This window comes from Lithobates pipiens, unplaced genomic scaffold (assembly GCF_037356315.1).
Source record: "Lithobates pipiens isolate NorthernLeopardFrog02 unplaced genomic scaffold, aLitPip1_a1.2 Scaffold_10, whole genome shotgun sequence".
In the NCBI taxonomy this organism is placed as follows: domain Eukaryota; kingdom Metazoa; phylum Chordata; class Amphibia; order Anura; family Ranidae; genus Lithobates; species Lithobates pipiens.
Window position 1 is genome coordinate 58151582 of NW_027507686.1, and position 19234 is coordinate 58170815.

A 19234-nucleotide genomic window follows, 5' to 3' on the forward strand; every position below is an offset into this window, starting at 1 on the left:
TGAGCTCCACTGTTGCCTCCACCTCCTTGGCGTTGGGGCACAGGGGGGGGATATGTAATGGACGCCGTGGCTGGGTCCTGGAAGGACGCTATATTTCCCCTCTGTTTGGGTTGTGCTCTCTTTAGGGAATGAAAATTGATTAACCCACCTGTTAGAGGAAGTGTCTTTAAAAGGCAAGACAGGAAGTTGTAGATGGGTGTGGAGGAGTGGAGAACACATGGTGGATGGTGTTTGGCGTTTGTTTTGGGTTGCAGCAAATGAAGTGGACAGCAGTGTCCTGTTTGGAAGGCTCCTGGTAGGAGAAGCTACCTGCCATCAAGACCAAGCTCTGTTTCTGATAAGGACAGCTGTTCTGGACTTTGCAAGTCGGTGAGACTACAAATCTTTTTCCTTTTGTTTTTGGCTGCTGTAAAGCTATTTAAGTTAATAAACCGTTTGTTGTATGAAAAGCCTGTGTCCTGCGGTCTACCTGGTCCCCCGAACATTACAATATATATATAAAGATGCAGAGCCACGTGCCTTAGAACAGCCCTGAGGTTAAACTTTCTTTGGCCCAAACAGCTTTAGTAATTATGTAGTGATACTTTACCAAAAACAACATCAGAACATTACATTATTGAGAACTGCATTCTACAGACATACCGTAAAATCAAAGGTTACATGTCAGTCAGTATTCACAATGTGATATAACACAATTTTGGCCAGGCTCACACATATGCTGCCGCAGGTTCGTGCCTGGGGACTGGTGCATGGCTATTTACCGGCTCAGGTATGAATCAGTTCTGAGTTTTTGTCTCAATTCGCACCTGAACCAGACCCAAAGACGCACCGAACCCTTTTTGAATGCGGACCGAGGCCGCCCCGGACCTGTGTGAACTGGTTCCAATGTGAATTGGATGTGGAGAAACTGCATCCAATTCGCATATATGTGAACCTAGCCTTAAAGTGGATGTAAAGCAAAAATGCATTTTTAGCTTGGGATAGATAAAGTAATACTTTGGATATTTGTCATTTTTTTTCTGTCTGTGTCCTGGGAAAATTTCTCTTTACTTCCTGTCCCAGAGACGCGGCAAAACGTATGAGAAGATCTCTCAAAAGTAAGGGGATATCTTCTCTGTCTGGTGACAGCTGTCACCAGAGGTTTACCTCATTGGAAGATTTCCCATCACCCCCTGTCCCTGTGTCAGCATAATTTTGAATTTGCTATCACTTTCAGTCCCTTTGACAATAGTCACTGGGACAAATAGAGAGAATAAATCTCCCAGGGGACACAGACAGCAATAAAAACCTTACAGGGGTTCTGACCTGCTTTATCTAAAACTGAAAAATAACTTTTGGCTTTACATACACTTTCCATGCTATCTTGCATAGCCACAAAACTTTTATTATAAACTATTCAAACACTGTACATACATGGAACACAAGATGGAATCACTATACCTACAACGAGAATAAAGCACATATTTCAGGGATGAATGGCCATGATCTGAGATGTAGGGTAGGGCATTACGACCTTATGCCAAAATCATACAAGTATACTCCTACAAAGGCGCATCAACCTCCGAATGAGGAGCTATTTCCATCTAAGAAAGAGAACCTGCAATTTATGCAATGATGGGAAACTGTACCCTCAACCAGAATAAGGCCTTGTACATCATCTTCACTGATGCTACACCTATTTTAAACAAAAGATATTGCAGCCCAGTTGTATATGTGGTACTCCAACCCTGCACAGGACTGAAGCAATGCACACCATATTTTTAATATTTATAGTATACCTGTTTGTTCAGCATAAATCCTAGAACTGTGCATTTGCCTAAGGAGAATAGTAATAACAAAAAGATTCCATTTAATCTATTTTTTTTACATATGCTGGAATTGGTCCAAATACAATACCACTGAAAAAATGCATTGCATGTTAAACCGATAAATAAGGAAAAATGGTATGGATGGACTTCAGCCATAGGTAAGTCTAGTGAATACCATAAATAAATTTCAACCATTAGTTGCCAGTTTCTGATATATGACCAATCTATGCAGTGTTTCCAGTCATTGATCCCGAAATGAGTAACAAACTCTGATTCAGCATGCAACTTGAGCTACAAACAGCAAGAATAACCCACAGATGTGAACATGATGGGTAATTCCTATTGTCAAGCATATTTTACAGGATTCATATAAATGATTTTCCGGGAGAGGAGGCTGTGCAAAGTCAACCGAGAGGCTTCTTCTCCCTTTTCACAGCAGGTTTCAATGTATTTCCTTATTCTGTCTTTCCGAGTTTGCTCTGCGTTAATGTATTCAGCGTCATCTCTGGACAGCACAAATTTGGACATCATGATGTCAATAAGTTGGTTGAGATGCCCTTCTGTGATGCTGTTTAAGAAAACCTCTAGGTTTCTATTCAAAGTCTCAACATAATTGCTGCACCCTAAAAGAGGAGGGGGGTTGGAATGACCTAAAGAGGAAGAAAAAGACAATCTGCTGTTAGACAAAAAATAGGGCACTTAAAGACAATAACGCCGCAAAATGCATAAGCTGCACTTGGATCCCTGAGAATGCAGGAGTAATTTATTATCATCACTAAAACAGATGTAGGGTTTTCTGGTAAGCTCTGCCAGGAAGAATTCAAATGCAAATGTAACACCACCACCCCGAAAGAGCCGATTGGTATCTTGGGTTCTCTGTTCTACGCCTGGCTGGTTGAACGGAAATCACCACAAATACTTATGCCGCGTACACACGATCGAATTGTCCGGTGGACTAGGTCCGCCGGACCACAGTACGCCGGACAATTGGATCGTGTGTGGGCTCTAGCGGACTTTTTCATCGTAAAGTCCGGCAGACTTAGAAAGTAGTTTTGACTCAAAATTTGTCCGCCAGACTTGGCTTTCAGCGGACAATCTGTTCGTCAGTGTGCTAGTCCGGCGGACTAAGAATGACGCATGCTCTGAAGCAAGTACGAGAAGGAAGCTATTGGCTACTGGCTATTGAACTTCCTTTTTCTAGTCCCGTCGTACGTGCTGTACGTCATTGTGTTAGAAATCGCCAGACTTTCGGAGCGTCCGTGTGTGGCCAAGTCCGTTCGTTATAAAGTCCGCCGGATTGTTTGCCGGACCAATTCTGCCGGACAATTCGATCGTGTGTACGCAGTGTCTCAAAAAAGATACCTTTGACTTGGTATCGAGCTAATACTGGGAAATGAACACGAGATCGCTTAGTGGTAAAGGAACTCAATGTATTGGCAGGAGTTGTAGTAAATAACGGTTTAAGCATAAATAAACATACAGAAGGTAGGTTTAGCAGAGCCTGTTAGACAGTATACTCACTATCTCAAAGCAACTTAAATTAGAGTTCTGTACCACTAGACTAGAATAAACCATCAAAATCATTAGTGGGCAGTGAATAAGGATATTGCAACCACATAGAGTACACCCGTAGAGAATAACTAAGTCTTGTGTGATACTCCTGGGTGGTACCTCTGAACTAAGCAACTAGCAAAGGTCTGTATGTGGCACTGTAAATGGACAGTCTTTAGTCCTGACTCTTCATTGGGGCCTAATCATACCATTGGTGCACATGTGAAAAGTCAGAGTAAGGCCTGCAGGCAGCAATAGGCTACATGACACCTGTGTGGTCAGTTCTTAAGGGTTCAGTCTCTCTAATGGCTATAGTTTGCCGCAGCTAAAGGCCTTCTCAGGAGATTCTGTGACCTAGCATAAAAAAAAACAATGCATGGAAAGGAATCCTGTGCCCCGGGTCAGTGTGGCTCTGGATCTTGGCTCACTTGGTGGTACCTCTTTAGGGGGGAGGGTGAAGTGCTATGCTCTTGGCGGTGGTAACAGAGTCCCAATCTCTGTGTTCTCCAATGCTCTCTTTTTGCAGTCTCACAGTGATATGCCCAAGGCCGCAGCTCTAGCTGCAAGCAGGTCTGACTTCAGGAATCTGTTAAATACTGTTTCCCACAGCAAAAGACTACATGCTCAAAAAAAAAAACAGGAAGATAGTGTTTTTTTCTCTCTTCCCCTGTCCCAACCCTTCTGGGAGATGTAGTACATGTAGTAACGAGGGCCCGCAATAATTCACCCTGTCCGGATTTCAATTCCCAACTTCCAATGCGGCCAGTTTCACAGTCTATTAAGTGCTGCTAGCCCTCCGACTCCCCCAGCATGTCTGTTTGCTCCCAGTGCACAGGTAGCTACTGATAATGTCATGGCCTAGTCCTTGCAGCCTAGCACTCAGTTACATATAAGCATTAATATATTAAGCAACCCAAGTGATAACATCATTATGTGCCTTTGAGAATGTTATCTTTCTAAAGTTATCTATACACTAATGCCCTGTACACACGGTTGGACATTCCGACCACAAAATCCATCACATTTTTTCAGACGGATTTTGTCCGAAACTTGTATTGCATACACATGGTTGCACAAAGTTGTCGGAAAATCCGATCGTTCTGAACGAGCTGATGTCAAACCGTATGTCAGGACTATAAACGAGCCAGTAGCCGATAGCTTTTGTCTCTTAGTTTATTCTGAGCATGCGTGGCACTCTGTCTGTTGGAACTGTCTTCACATGATCAGAATTTATGCGATTTGATTTTGTTGTCAGAAAATTTTAGATCCTGCTCACAAACTTTGTGTGTTGGAAAATCCAACAGAAAATAGTCCCACACACGATCAGATTTTCCGACAACATAATCCGATCTTACTTTTTCCATTGGAATTTCTGACCGTGTGTATAGGGCATAATAGATTTTCAAACAAAAACCACATTCAGATGGAAACATTTTCCATCTAGCTCCTTTGAGATTTTGTCATCGCTACAATTGAAAATTAACTTAAATCATACTAATGATTTGCAAATTGAACAAATGTTCCTAAAACTAAATTTTGGAACTAAAATCTTCTGATGTATGACCAGCCTAATGGAGCCTGTTGGATAAAAAATATGCTTATGTGGCTGAATGATAAAGAGGACACATTTTTGAAACCTGACCAAAAGTGTTTAGTTAAGGCCCAAGGTGTGCAGTTTGTTAGTAGTATTACATTGACTTCATTAAAAATTATGTTAGTGGTCCCTAAATTCCATCACAATGAACAGAGGTTTCTTTTATATGTGTGTACACAAACCAGTGACTAGTGCAGGCAGCTTAATAAATGGTTACCCAGAAGGCAATTTTCAACCTGCTTATTGACTATGGCAGCAGCAGACACTGGCTGGTGACAAATCTGGGGAAGGTTGTAAAACCTCGTCAAATTAATACTGTTCCTCCCAAAAGAGCCAACAAAGCTGCTGCTTGCCATTTATTGATTGACCCCTTTTTATTGATTAAACATGCATGCTCAGGTCTGCATTAGTGACCCAAGCATGCATGTGCCAAAAAAGGGGTGACGAACATACAGGAGGATGTAAGAATATGTTTGAACATCTGACTGTCCACGTACGTTTTTGTTGGCCATTAAGATCAATATCTTAAATGAGCTTTATGTTAAAAACTGTGAAAAAATTGTTTTAATTTTACAAAGCTTTATGCTCGGCTATCTATATGGATGAATAAGTATTCATCTATGTAGATAAACACAGTTTTCTCCAATAAGACAATGCAGAATTTCCTATGTATGTATCTGCTGCCCTTTACTATATGAACCTTTAAAGGGGCTGTAAACCCAATTTTTTTTTTTTAAATAAAAACATGTCATATTTACAACCATTGTGCAGTTTGTTTTGCACAGAGTGCCCCCGATCCTCTGCCCCAAACTTCTGGGGTCCCCCAGTGGTGATGGTAGCTCCCCCCAGCATCAGGTATCCAAGTTGGAGAAGCCTCTCCTAAGGTGGAAATCCATGCGGGTGCCCTCCTGAGTCCGACCTTCAGTGTACTTTCACACAGAATGCAGGACTCGGCCCCCGGCGAGTGTGTCTCCGTCGAGGGAACAAATGGTGAGTAAAACGGGGGGGGGGGAGAGGCTGGTCAGTGTCAGAAGTTTTTTCACCTTAACGCATAGGGTACATTAAGGTGAAAAAACAAGCGGGTTTACAACCCCTTTAAATGCCTGTATATATATCATGCACTTCCTGTTCCTGGCTGTTGGCTACGAAGCCCAGAAGGAGGAAGTGGAGAGAAGGAGAAAGTCTCAGCCACATGTCCTGTTTATGCTACTAAATCCCAGACCAGAAGAGATTAAGTGTACATTACTAGAGAGGGACTAAAGTGCAAAGTAGATAGGTTGACTCCAGTTCCAGTTCCACACCACAGTTCCTGCTGATGAGAAGTCCCATTCCAGGCTGTTTGGACAACATTTGGAGGATATCCCCATGAGCGTTGGTTTTGTCTTCAGGTCTCCAACACAATGATAGACACTACATCATCCTGAGGGGCCCCTGCAACTGGACTTTGCTGCAACATTCATCTGGAGGTATTTCTATAAGGATGGGGTCACACTTAATTCGCATGTGGCTCACAGCAGGGGTCTGGCGTGTTCTTGTTCTCTGTTTCAGGTGACGAATAAGGCCCAAATTTTTGACTGAATTCGGACCTTAAATCGAGCCAAAGATGCACAGGACCCCTGTGCAATCCGCTTTGCAGCCGCCACAGATATGTGTGAACCGGCTCCATTGAGTGCCGAGCACACTCTCCTGCCGCATCCAATTCGCACTAGTATGAACCCAGCCATAATAACTATATATATATATATATATATATATATATATATATATATATATATATACCCAGTTTTATGTGTACAATTCCACCAGGACTTGCATTGGGCCCTTTTGTTGATAATACCTGTTAGTACATTGGATGTATGTGCTGTTATTAATCTCTTATATAAAGCCTGTATCATTTGTATACTGGTATGCATCTATATACAGTACTTGTGGTTAATGTTATATGCTGGTTGCAGTAGTTCCTCTGCTCTCAATTACAAATTATTTCCCAGTAGGGGAATCCATTCTGTTCACAGAGGCTCTGTCCTGGGTGGAGGCACTGGCAACTTTTTTTTTAGCAAACCCACTCTTCCACTTAGTGAAGGTTCTTGTTCTCTTATATACCTAAAGGTTTAGTGCAATATCCTATTTGGGGAGATCCATTTCTCATAACCACCCCCCAAAAAGAGGGCTATACCTATGGTCAAAATGTCATATGCATGTAAATTTAGTTTTTTTGTCTCAGAACAGTAGGAATTCTGAGGGTTAATTACGTAGGTTGGCCTTGGCATCAGGAAGTTCTGCCTGGTCATGTGAGCAGTGAGGTGCACATGACAGGCCAGAACCAGGCCTGGTTGGACGTTTTGAGTATCAACCTTCTCTGAACCAATCAGTGGAAGTCCCGGGTCCCGCTGAGGAGTCTGGGAAGGGGAACTTAAGATGTGTGGGTCACGTGCTTAGGGGAGAGGAGTTTGTGAGACCCGTGTGGTCTGTTCTGGTTCCAGGACCGGGGTAGCCCCGTGAGGAGTCCCGGTCACGGGGTATTCGACATCCCGCAACATGTTCCTGATAGAGGCACCTAGTAGAGCCGTCTGGTCTGGGGTAGGGATCCGTCTGTTCCCGAGTCTTGGAACCTGCTGGTAACTAAGGGAGTATTCAAAGTGTCCGGGTGTACTCTCGGCTTGGAGAGGCACCACAGCTTGTGGAAGTTACCGGGGGAGGACTCTTCTGAGGAGGGCCGGCAAGTGGCATCCTGGGAAGTGCCTGGTTACTGAGTTGGGAAGGACACTGACGAATCCATGCATTTCCACTACCATTAAGGAGACGGGAAACATTCCAGGTACTGAGGAAAAGGTTCCTGTTCACCCTTAGTTACAATTGTACACGTTCATAGGATTGTTTCAAGTTTTGAGTCAACGTGCTGACTGTCATGATCTCTGGCTAGAGATCTTTTCAGCCTTGAAGTACCCAGATGCGTGTGGCTACTCTCTGGGTGGAATTAGAGACTTTGCTAGACCTGCAGTTCAAGGTGCCTGAGTTCTTCTCCGGTGCCCTTTGTTCCCATGAGAGACTGTTGTATTGGATGTTACCACTGAAAAATAAAACCTTTTAAAAAGAACTTTATTCATGTCAGCGTTCAACTTGTTGGGTATCAACCCTGGGAACCCCTAGACGTGGAAGAGCAGGCCAAGAGAAGGTAACTGGTAAGCCCAATAAGTCAAGGCCATCCTGCAAGGGTTATGGCCGCTACACCTATAATAAACTGAAATGTGATTGGATGTGAAGAGGTACTGTACTGTGCCTATAGTCATTGTATTTCTGTAGAAAATGCAAAATAACGCATTATCAATACAAAGAGAAAGAAAAAAAAGTGTAAAGTGCAGTAAGGCTCGGTTCACACAGGGGCGACTTGTCCAGGCGACTTCGCCGCCTGACAAGTCGCCCCCGTTCTGTACTACGGAACCGTTCTAATAGGAGCGACTCGAGTCGCTCCGACTTAGAAAAAAGGTTCCTGTACTACTTTTGCGGCGACTTCGGGCGACTTGCATTGACTTCTATACAGAAGTCGTTTTGCAAGTCGCCGCTGAGGTCGCGGCAGGTCGCGGCGCTGCAAGTCGTGCCGCGTCCTGTGTGAACCGAGCCTAACGCAAAAGGAAAATATTATTGTAGCCCAATAGTCAATAATACATATATTCTAATTGGAATTCACTGTAAGAATGACAGTTGGGACAGAATTTGTTTCTATGGGCTCTTTCTCCCCATCTCTTGTTCTCTTGTTCTCTTTTTTTCCCCTATTCTACCTTAAAATACCCCTTCTTCTTGAGCCAGCATCCATTACCCTGAGCATGTGGCTTAAGGTCTAAAATGTTACATCTATATTCTTGGAAACTCAAGTTCTTACCTGCTGGCTCCACATGTGCCCAACCGACCCTACTGTTCCTTTCTGTTCTTGGATGATGTCCAATTGTAAGCATATGACTACTGTTCGTAGAAGTTGTAACTGGAAGGCTGGCTGAGGAATAGAGGGTAAAGTACAGTGAACTCATCTGAAATATTTCTGACAGGTTAGAAAGGTTTACTATCAAATTTACTTTTAAGGCACCCACACACTAATTTATAAAATCACAGAGCCCCTATATCACAGAGTCCCCATATCACAGAGTCCCCATATCACAGAGTCCCCATATCACAGAGCCCCCATATCACAGAGCCTCAATACCACAGAGCCCCCATATCACAGAGCCTCAATTTCACAGAGCCCCCATATCACAGAGCCCCCATATCACAGAGCCTCCATTTCACAGATCCCCCATATCACAGAGCCCCCATATCACAGAGCCTCCATTTCACAGAGCCACCATATCACAGCGCCTCCATATCACAGAGCCTCCATATCCCAGATCCTCCACATCACAGAGCCTCCACATCACAGAGCCTCCATATTCCAGATCCTCCATATCACAGAGCCTCCATTTCACAGATCCCCCATATCACAGCACCTCCATATCCCAGAGCCTCCATATCCCAGATCCTCCATATCCCAGATCCTCCATATCCCAGATCCTCCATATCCCAGATCCTCCATATCACAGAGCCCCCATATCACAGAGCCTCCATATCACAGAGCCCACATATCACCCTGGCCGGTGTTCTGGTATCATATAGTGTCTGCCCCGTACTGCGCATGCGCAGTACGGAGCAGACGAAGCTTTGGAAAATCTCCGAAGCTGAACGGCGCATGCGCTGTGAGTGGAGGTGGTAGCCCCACCATCCAAGCGGACATAGGGTTGTGAATATTAGAGGGCCCCTTGCGGACGAGTTTCGCTCGCTAAGCTTCGGGCTCGGCCTCGCTGCGCTCGGCTCTTTTATATTCCTACTCTATGTCCACTTGGATGGTGGGGATAGAACCTGGACTCACAGTGCAGGCGCCGTTCATCCTCGGCAATTTTCGGAATCTGTGTTGCTGTGTACTGCGCATGCGCAGTACACAGCGGACACTATCGGATGGGGGACCTTATATGATAGGACACCCGCCATAAGGGGGGGGGGGGGGCACAGTTTGAGGACCCTTGCCTTAGAGATTAAAATTGTGGGTTTTGCAATTTTTTTGTGAAAAAACACACTAATGTATTTTAGTGCACACAAACACAATATAATATCAGATAATGTTATGCAAAGTAAATAGATACCTAACATGTTACGCTTTAAAATTGCATACCCCTGTGGAACAGCGCCAAACTATGGTACCCCTCCATTGGCAAAGCTTTAAAGCCTTTACTGGTTACCAGTTTAGAATCACACAGGGAGTATGGTATTAGAATTATTGCTCTCACTCTGACGTTCGCAGCAATACCTCACATGTGTGGTGCCAACACATTTACATGTGCTTGGGGGATTATGTATGCATTCCCCTTTGCATGTGAGCACATTAACATTTTTTTATTTTATTATTTATTTGATTTAAAAAAAATTGACACTGTCTCTTTAATTTTTATTTGATCCTTTTTATTGGCATTCAGGAGAGCCCGAAAAGGCGATGTTCTGCGAAAATGTCAAACTCGGCAGAATATCGAATCACGTCACTTTCTGTTGTGGAATCAGCTATTTTAGAAAACATGCACACTGCATCATCTGCGCATGCGCAGTGCATCATCGCTGATGTCAGGACACTGCATGTCAAATTCACGACCGACGGCCATTTTGCTACACCCCACACTCAGCCATACCAAGTCTGCAGTCAGAAGGCGGCAGCAAACATCTTTCTACACCCATTGCGCTTATATAGTGAAATACAGCATTTACAAATTTGTCCCACTATTTTCATGATGAATTTTAAAAGCAGCTGTGTTCTGTCAGATTAGCAAACCTGTCAGATCTGCCGCTGCTTTTAAAATTCAACATGAAAACAGTGTCACCGACTTGTAAATACTGTTTTGCACTATATAAGTGGAATGGGTGTAAAAAGACGCCCGCTGCCACCTTCTGATTGTAGGCTTAGTTTACTGTTAAAAATAAGTCTGAAATGCAAGACTTGGGTGGATGTAAAAAGATGGCCATCGGTCGACAAATTTGACATGCAGTGTCCTGACGTCAGCGAGGAGTGCGTGTGGTTTTCTAAAACAGCTGATTCCACGTCACAGGAAGTGACATGGTTCAATATTCTGCTGGGTTCGACGTTTTGTCACAACAGCAGCAGAAGGTGGCATGAGGGGGGAGGGCCACACAGTGGTATAGTGGTTAGCACTTTCACCTATCAGCAATAGGGTTGCTGGTTCAAATCCCGCCCACAACACTATCTGCCTGGAGTTTGCCTGTTCTCCCTGTGCCTGCGTGGGTTTCCTCCGGGTACTCCAGCTTCCTCCCACACTCCAAAAAAAGACATGCTGGTAGGTTAATTATACCCTGTCCAAAAAAAATGGCCATAATATGTGTATGTGTATGTCAATGTTGTAAGTGTGTTGGGACTCTACAGGTTAAAGGACCACATAAATAGCTGCAGATGGACACCAGTGGCAAGAAAGCACCCTGAGGCGATTCAGTTCATATAGATAGCACTATACAAGTCATTCATTCATTCACCACATGTAGAAGCAATCCAGCAGCTATTAACCCGCTAGGATTGCTTTTACATTAAACAGCACCGCCAACAGAAAAAAAAGATAATGCCTGTAGCTGCAGACATCATTCTGATATCACCATAATGTCATATGATGTTCTATGGGCGGGAAGTGGTTAATGACCAGGATTGGTAGAACAAGCTTGCAAAACCGACCATCCCCTGAAATTCACAGTTGTCAGCTAAACCAGATCTATCTTATTGTGCGCAATAAAGGTGCCCTGGGAAGCAGGGACGTGCGGTGAGGTCAGTGGCTGGTGAGGCACTGGCTAGTATCAGAGCCAGATACACACAGGTTACATACACCACATTCGTTAGAGCGAGAGCAATAATTCTAGCACTAGACCTCCTTTGTAACTCTAAACAAGTACCCTGCAAACATTTTTACAGCATCGTCTATGGAGATTTTTAAGTACTGAAGTTTGGCACCCTTCCACAAGTGTGCGCAATTTTAAAGAGTAACATGTTAGGTATCTACTTACCTGGCGTAACATCATCTTTCACATTATACAAAAAAAATCAGGCTAATTTTAGTGGTTTTATTTATTTATTTATTTTTATTCATGAAACATTAAATGAAAATTATTCATGAAATCTTTAAAAAAAATGTGTTTGAAACTGCTGTGCAAATACCATGTGACATAAAAAATTGGGTGTTCTGAGTAATTTTCTAGCAAAAAAATGATGATGTTTACATGTAGGAGAGAAGTGTCAGATTGGCCTGGGTGGCAAGGGGTTATTTACCATAAGGAGCAGTTGGCTGTTTTTTTCCAGCTGCCCCTGAACTCTCCTCTACTGTATGTTATCTGATCAGTACATGTACACAGGGACATTTATAGTTGTTTCTGGGCAGTTGAGTTTAGAAGCATATTTTGGAAAGCGAATAAATGCGTTCAGAACGGATATTCAGAGGCATTTGAAACGCCAAATGCCTGTAACAGCTTGTAAACGCATGTAAATGCGGTAACTCAGGTTTAGCTGCATTTCGTTTACAGATGTTTTTCATTTTTGACTATTTGCAAATAAATAAATAAATAAATACTTGAGAAAACCGCCAGGGAGGTTAAAGGAGAAGAATGGCCAATGCTATTTTGGCTATATTTCTCCTATGGATCACAGTTCATTCTGCACTCCATCACTAAGTAGGTTCATGCTCTGAAAATCCTGAACATATGGTCAGTATCTGCCCAGAAGACTGGACTGGCACCTGGCTCAGCCTCTCAGCGATCTGCAGAAAGCCTGAGCCAGCCCCTCCCGCACCCACCACAGCCCAGTGCTCCAGTGAGTGCAGATAACTTTTTCTACATGACTTTACTCAGCCAGCGACTGTGGATCAAGCACCTGGGAGCTCTGCTATCTATGTGTTGTATGGGTAGCACTGACTTTTCTGTTTCTATTGCAAACAGTCCACCCCCTTCACTTTTGGATATGGGACTCTTGCCAGGAAACTGGCACACTTCATATTCCTAGGTCTATTTGAGGCAAGCCCCATTTTATGGTCAGCAGACTGAACGCTGATGCACTGAGGACCCACTCGTTGTTGGAATGGAAAGAGAGACTTAATGGGGTTGAGTTACTAAAACTGGAGAGTGCAAAATCTTAAACTGTTTTGCAAAGAAACATCAGCTTCTAGTTTTTTTTTTTGTCAAAGCTTAATTGTATAGGCTGAAGTTGGAATCTGATTGGCTACAATGCACAGCTGCATCAGATTTTGCACTCTCCAGTTTTAGTAAATCAACCACAATGCAATAGCCAGTTGGTTGTGAGCTGTCAAATATATAGTGCCCTTGTGTCCGACAGGTAGGTCTAAGCCCACTTGAATATTGTACTTCCATCAAGGAACAGCTGCTTGTCTTTGTATGTATGCCACTTTCATCTTATTGTCTAGGCGTATCAAGACACTCTTTCTAACAAAGCAGCAAAGGCTAGGAGGTCTTTGAAGGAGGCTCTCAGTTTCAGTAGATTTGATACTATGTCCTGAGCACTGAATAACCATCAATCTTGTGCGGTTTTTAAATCTTCGAAAGGTGCTCCCTAGTCCTTCAGGCAGGCATCTGAAGTAACCATGCTCAAGATGGGTGTGATGATCAGGTGATGTCTTTGCAAGTTCTCCATGCAAGTCTTCCACAAAAGGGAAACTCTTATTGCCTTAGCCCTTGTACACACGGTCGGAGATTCCGACAACCAAATCCGTCAGATTTTGTCCGTCGGATCTTGTCCGAAACTGTTGCATACACACGGTCAGACAAAGTTGTCGAAAAATCCGATCTTTCAGAACGTGATGACGTAATTTAGTTACGATGGGACTACGTTCAGGCTAGTAGCCAATAGCTTTGATGTAGGAATTTGATCTGAGCATGCGTGGCACTTTTTCCGATCGGAATTCTCGACACATGATCGGAGTATGTCCTATCGGACCAGTTTGTCGGAAAATATTTCCAGCAAGTTGGAAAATTTGGTCCGACGGAAACAGTCCGATGCATACCACACACAGTCGGATTATTCGACAACACGGTCCGATAGGACACATTCCGATGGATTCTCCGACCGTGTGTACTAGGGCTTAGAGATAGCCAGGAGAAGGACATAATTTAGGTAATGATAAACTCTCATTCCTCTCTCCCTCAGGAGTGATAGAATAGGTAGAAGCAGTTTAGAAAACGTGCTTGGAGAGGTGGACTTTGAAACTGGAAATGAGGTTAGGCGAATAGGGACGTGCAGATATGCATCTGATAAATGTAAAGAGAGTATCCAGTCTACTAGATTTATCAAGAAAAGAATCAACTGAAGACTCTCCATCTTGAAAGATTTCAGTTCTATTTTGTTTTGAGGTTTCAAAACTGGATGTAATTCTCCCATCTTTTTCTTTACTAGAAACACTGGAAACTCAGGAATTTGACTATTGCCCATTTTTTTTTAAGTGAATCAATCACATACTACAATTTTTCGCCTGTCTACTGAAAACAGAAGTCTGGTAGCCGAAAATGATTGACCCCTTAGATTTCCACCAATGTCCCATGGTGATAGACGTTACTACCCAAGGGTCTCAAAAATGTTCCATCCATGTATGATGAAAATGCCTGGGTCTAGATCCCACCGACACATTCCGGATGGGCATACCCTCAAAATGATTTTTGCTGCTCCCCTGCAGTAGAAGCCCTAGATTTCTGCAGCTTGACAGAGAATCTTGGGTACCCTTTCTGACCTGTAGGCCTTTGCTGTTTTATATGTCCGAAAGGAGACATTTGAATGATAGACCTCTCTGGACCTTTTGTTTTCTACACAATAGAATTAAGCTGGATTTGTTGCCAGTCATCTTTGATATAGCTGAATCCAGCTTACTCCCAAAAAGATTGCTATCATAAGGGATCTTGCAGCAGTTAGATTTTGATGCTGGATCCACCGCCCATGGTTTCAGCCATAGGGCCCTTCTCAAAGTGACCAATGACAATATGGCCAATACTAGTACAAACATCCTGTAGATATCCAATTTGAATTTGGTCACCCAACATCAGCTAGGGTGATTGTTGATCGGCAAGCACCTCCTGCTGCTGTTTAAGCATGTTTATGGTCGAGGTCTATTTTGTTATGTAATGCTTCCTTGAAAGTGACTGTGTCCTCCAAAAGATGTGGTCACAACCAAAGCAAAAAGGAGTGGGTTGATCCTTGGCTCTCTTAGGGGATATAACTTGGACAATCTGTTATTAATGTATGTTTTTTTTATCATGCTTATGCTACTTGTCCTGAATCAGTTCTTCCAGTTTCTCAATGAAGAGAAAGGCTTCTGACTCTTTTCTGAGATTGGGAAATTATTTTTTGACTTTGCAAGGAGTCTCCTGAACTTCTTCCTAACTTATAGCCTTAACTGCTTTAACTAAAAGCTCTACCAGAGTGAAATCAAAAAGCGGTAAAATTCTGATGTATTTGGCTGACTCTGGCTAGATGTGTTGGGGGCCACTTCCCCTGACTGAGGCCGCATACACACGGGCGGACTGTTCGCCCAACCTTGTCCGCTGAACAGTGTTTGGGCGGACAGTCCGCTCGTGTGTGGGCTTTCAGCGGACAGTTTCAGCGGACAGTTGGACGGACAAAGTCTTTCGGAAATTCCGAAAAACTGTCCGCTGAAACTGTGTTTGAGCGAACAGTCCGCCCGTGTGTGGGCTTGTCCGCTGTACTTTCGAAATGAGCGGACTGTTCCCGCTCGGAAAGTCCGCCCATTTCGAGCGCGTGTACAGGTAGGCGGGGCCCGCGAAGGAGACATCGCGGGCTCTGCCGCCTGGAATGGGCTTAAAGGGGAACCCCAACGCCGAAAAAAATCGGCGTGGGGGTTCCCCCCAAGTCCACACCAGACCCTTGTCCGAGCACGCTACCCGGCCGGCCAGGAAAGGGGGGCGAGCGAGCGCGCCCCCCCTCCTGAGCCGTACCAGGCCGCGTGCCCTCAACATGGGGGGTGCCTTGGGGAAGGGGGGGCCGCGCGGCCCCCCCACCCCAAAGCACCTTGTCCCCATGTTGATGAGGACAAGGGCCTCTTCCCGACAACCCTGGCCGTTGGTTGTCGGGGTCTGCGGGCGGGGGGCTTATCGGAATCCGGGAGCCCCCTTTAAGAAGGGGGCCCCCGGATACCGGCCCCCCACCCTATGTGAATGAGTATGGGGTACAATGTACCCCTACCCATTCACCTGTGAACTAAAGTACAATAAAAAACACAACACAGAGAAAAAATATTTTATTGCACAGCTCCGGGGGTCTTCCGTCTTCGGGGGTCTTCTCGCCGGACTCCTCCGCTATGTGTGTGTAGCTCTTTTGCTAGCGGAGGAGTCCGGCTTTCTTCCTCCCCGCCGCCGGCCTCTTCTCCCGACTTCGGGGGTCTTGTCCCCCTCTTCGGTTCTTCTGCCGGGCCACCGCGCCTTCTTGTAGCTCTTTTACAGGCGGTGGCCCGGTCTTCTGTCGCCGCTGCCTTCCGTTCTTCTGTCGCCGCCTTCGGTTCTTCTGCCGGGCCACCGCGCCTTCTTGTAGCTCTTTTACAGGCGGTGGCCCGGTCTTCTGTCGCCGCTGTCGTCGCCGCCGCCGCCGCCTTCCGTTCTTGTTCTTCTTCTTCTTGTTCTTCTTCTTCTTCTCCTGGAGATGTTGACTCGACGAGCTCTCCGGCCGGAATGCCAGGGACACGCTCCGCTGCCACTTATATAGTGACAATGGGGCGGTGTCACATGGTATATGTCACATGGGTTGGTCACATGGGTTGATGTCACATGGGGACTATGACATCGTAAGGGGGCGGGGTCACCATGTGACCAACCCATGTGACATATACCATGTGACACCGCCCCATTGTCACTATATAAGTGACCGCACAGCGCGGCTCTGGCATTCCGGCCGGAGAGCTCGTCGAGTCAACATCTCCAGGAGAAGAAGAACAAGAACGGAAGGCGGCGGCGGCGGCGACGACAGCGGCGACAGAAGACCGGGCCACCGCCTGTAAAAGAGCTACAAGAAGGCGCGGTGGCCCGGCAGAAGAACGGAAGGCGGCGACAGAAGAACGGAAGACGGCGACAGAAGACCGGGCCACCGGACCAGGCGCGGTGGCCCGGCAGAAGAACCGAAGAGGGGGACAAGACCCCCGAAGTCGGGAGAAGAGGCCGGCGGCGGGGAGGAAGAAAGCCGGACTCCTCCGCTAGCAAAAGAGCTACACACACATAGCGGAGGAGTCCGGCGAGAAGACCCCCGAAGACGGAAGACCCCCGGAGCTGTGCAATAAAATATTTTTTCTCTGTGTTGTGTTTTTTATTGTACTTTAGTTCACAGGTGAATGGGTAGGGGTACATTGTACCCCATACTCATTCACATAGGGTGGGGGGCCGGTATCCGGGGGCCCCCTTCTTAAAGGGGGCTCCCGGATTCCGATAAGCCCCCCGCCCGCAGACCCCGACAACCAACGGCCAGGGTTGTTGGGAAGAGGCCCTTGTCCTCATCAACATGGGGACAAGGTGCTTTGGGGTGGGGGGGCCGCGCGGCCCCCCCTTCCCCAAGGCACCCCCCATGTTGAGGGCACGCGGCCTGGTACGGCTCAGGAGGGGGGGCGCGCTCGCTCGCCCCCCTTTCCTGGCCGGCCGGGTAGCGTGCTCGGACAAGGGTCTGGTGTGGACTTGGGGGGAACCCCCACGCCGATTTTTTTCGGCGTTGGGGTTCCCCTTTAAGCCCATTCCAGGCGGCGGAGCCCGCGATGTCTCCTTCGCGGGCCCCGCCTACCTGTACACGCGCTCGAAATGGGCGGATTTGCCTCCGCCTTACGTGGGCGAGTCCGTTCATTTCAAAAGTTGAGCGAACTGTTTGCCCAACCTTGTTCGTCAAACAGTCCGCTCGTGTGTGGGCAAGTCCGCTCATGCAAATTTTGAGCGGACTGTTTGATGAAACTGTTTGCCGAACAAGGTTGGGCGAACAGTCCGCCCGTGTGTACGCGGCCTGAGTCCTTGTACACACGTTTGGACATTCCGACAACAAAATCCGACGGATTTTGTCCGAAACTTGTGTTGCATACACACAGTCGGATAAAGTTGTCGGAAAATCTGATCGTACGTAACGTGATGACATTATTTCGTTACGATGGGACTACGTTCAGGATAGTAGCCATTAGCTTTGGTCTAGGAATTTGATCTGAGCATGCGTGGCACTTGGTCAGATCGGAATTCTCTACACACAATCGGACAAAGTCCGATCGGATCATGTTGTCAGAAAGTTTTATAGCCCAGCTCTAAAACTTTGTCAGTCGGATATTCTGACGGAAACAGTCCGATGGAGCCCACACACAGTTGGATTATCCGACAACATGGTCCGATCGGACATTTTCCGTTGGAACGTCCGACCGTGTGTACAAGGGCTAAGAGGTCAAAGCTTCCAGCATTGATTTTCTGACAGATTCTTCCAACTGACACCACTGATTTTGGAAGAGAGTTCCACAAGAGTAAAGAACCCCCTAAAGTGAAGGCTGAACCGCTGCTTCTTCAAATTCATTGAGTGGCCATGTATCTACATAAGCTCCCTGAAACGGAATAGTTTCCCCTTAGTCAACATTTATATATATCGCTACCATATCTCGTCTCAAGGATCTCTTCTCTAGGAAGAATACATTTAACGTTTGTTGTCATTCCTTATAACTGAGGACCTCCAGACCCTTTATTAGCTTTGTCGCCCTTCTCTGGACTCTCTCTAGTTCCAGTACATCCTACATGTTGGATATATGCTGGAATATGTAAAGCCTTTTATTTAAGGTTCGTCCCACCCTTCTTCTCCATTTCCAGCATTCATACTATTCCGCATGGTCACATGATGGGTAGGGTCCTCTACTACTCCAGTGAGTTAATTTAACTGCTGAATAGAATGGCACTCAGTTTGCGATGTGTAAGCCTCATTATATGCAGCATTGTATTGTAAGCCCAGGCTGTGTGATGCTACACCCCCAAGAGTTTTCTCATTAACAGCTTGGGTTCACAGTTAGTGCTTGAATGATCCTGAGTGTTACTGAACTTGGAAAAGAAGTATTCATTAGTAGAACCAGCAAAGTGCCTCAAGGGGACACAGAGGCAGAAGTTAAGGTTTAAAAGTCTTCAGATACACATAAATCTATTTACAATGTAAAAAATACAAAGAAGCCTATCTCCTCCTGGACAGGTGCACCATGCTCCTCCCTTG

At 45.6% G+C, this 19234-nt stretch overlaps 1 protein-coding gene across 2 annotated transcripts in view; it reads right to left on the bottom strand.

Annotated features, from left to right (window-relative positions):
• Nucleotides 1-473: 473 nt before the first annotated feature.
• Nucleotides 474-19234, bottom strand: part of LOC143930856 (receptor-interacting serine/threonine-protein kinase 2-like) — an 89287-nt gene continuing 70526 nt past the window's right edge. Inside the window, exons 10-11 of one of the 2 annotated variants that reach the window (XM_077455504.1) lie at nucleotides 8834-8944; nucleotides 474-2458 (exon numbers count right to left, since the gene is read on the bottom strand). In XM_077455504.1, the coding sequence (XP_077311630.1) occupies nucleotides 2154-2458; nucleotides 8834-8944 (416 nt within the window). In that variant the 3' untranslated portion in view covers nucleotides 474-2153. The remainder of the gene's footprint in view (nucleotides 2459-8833; nucleotides 8945-19234) is intronic. The other variant, XM_077455496.1, reaches the window with a different exon arrangement.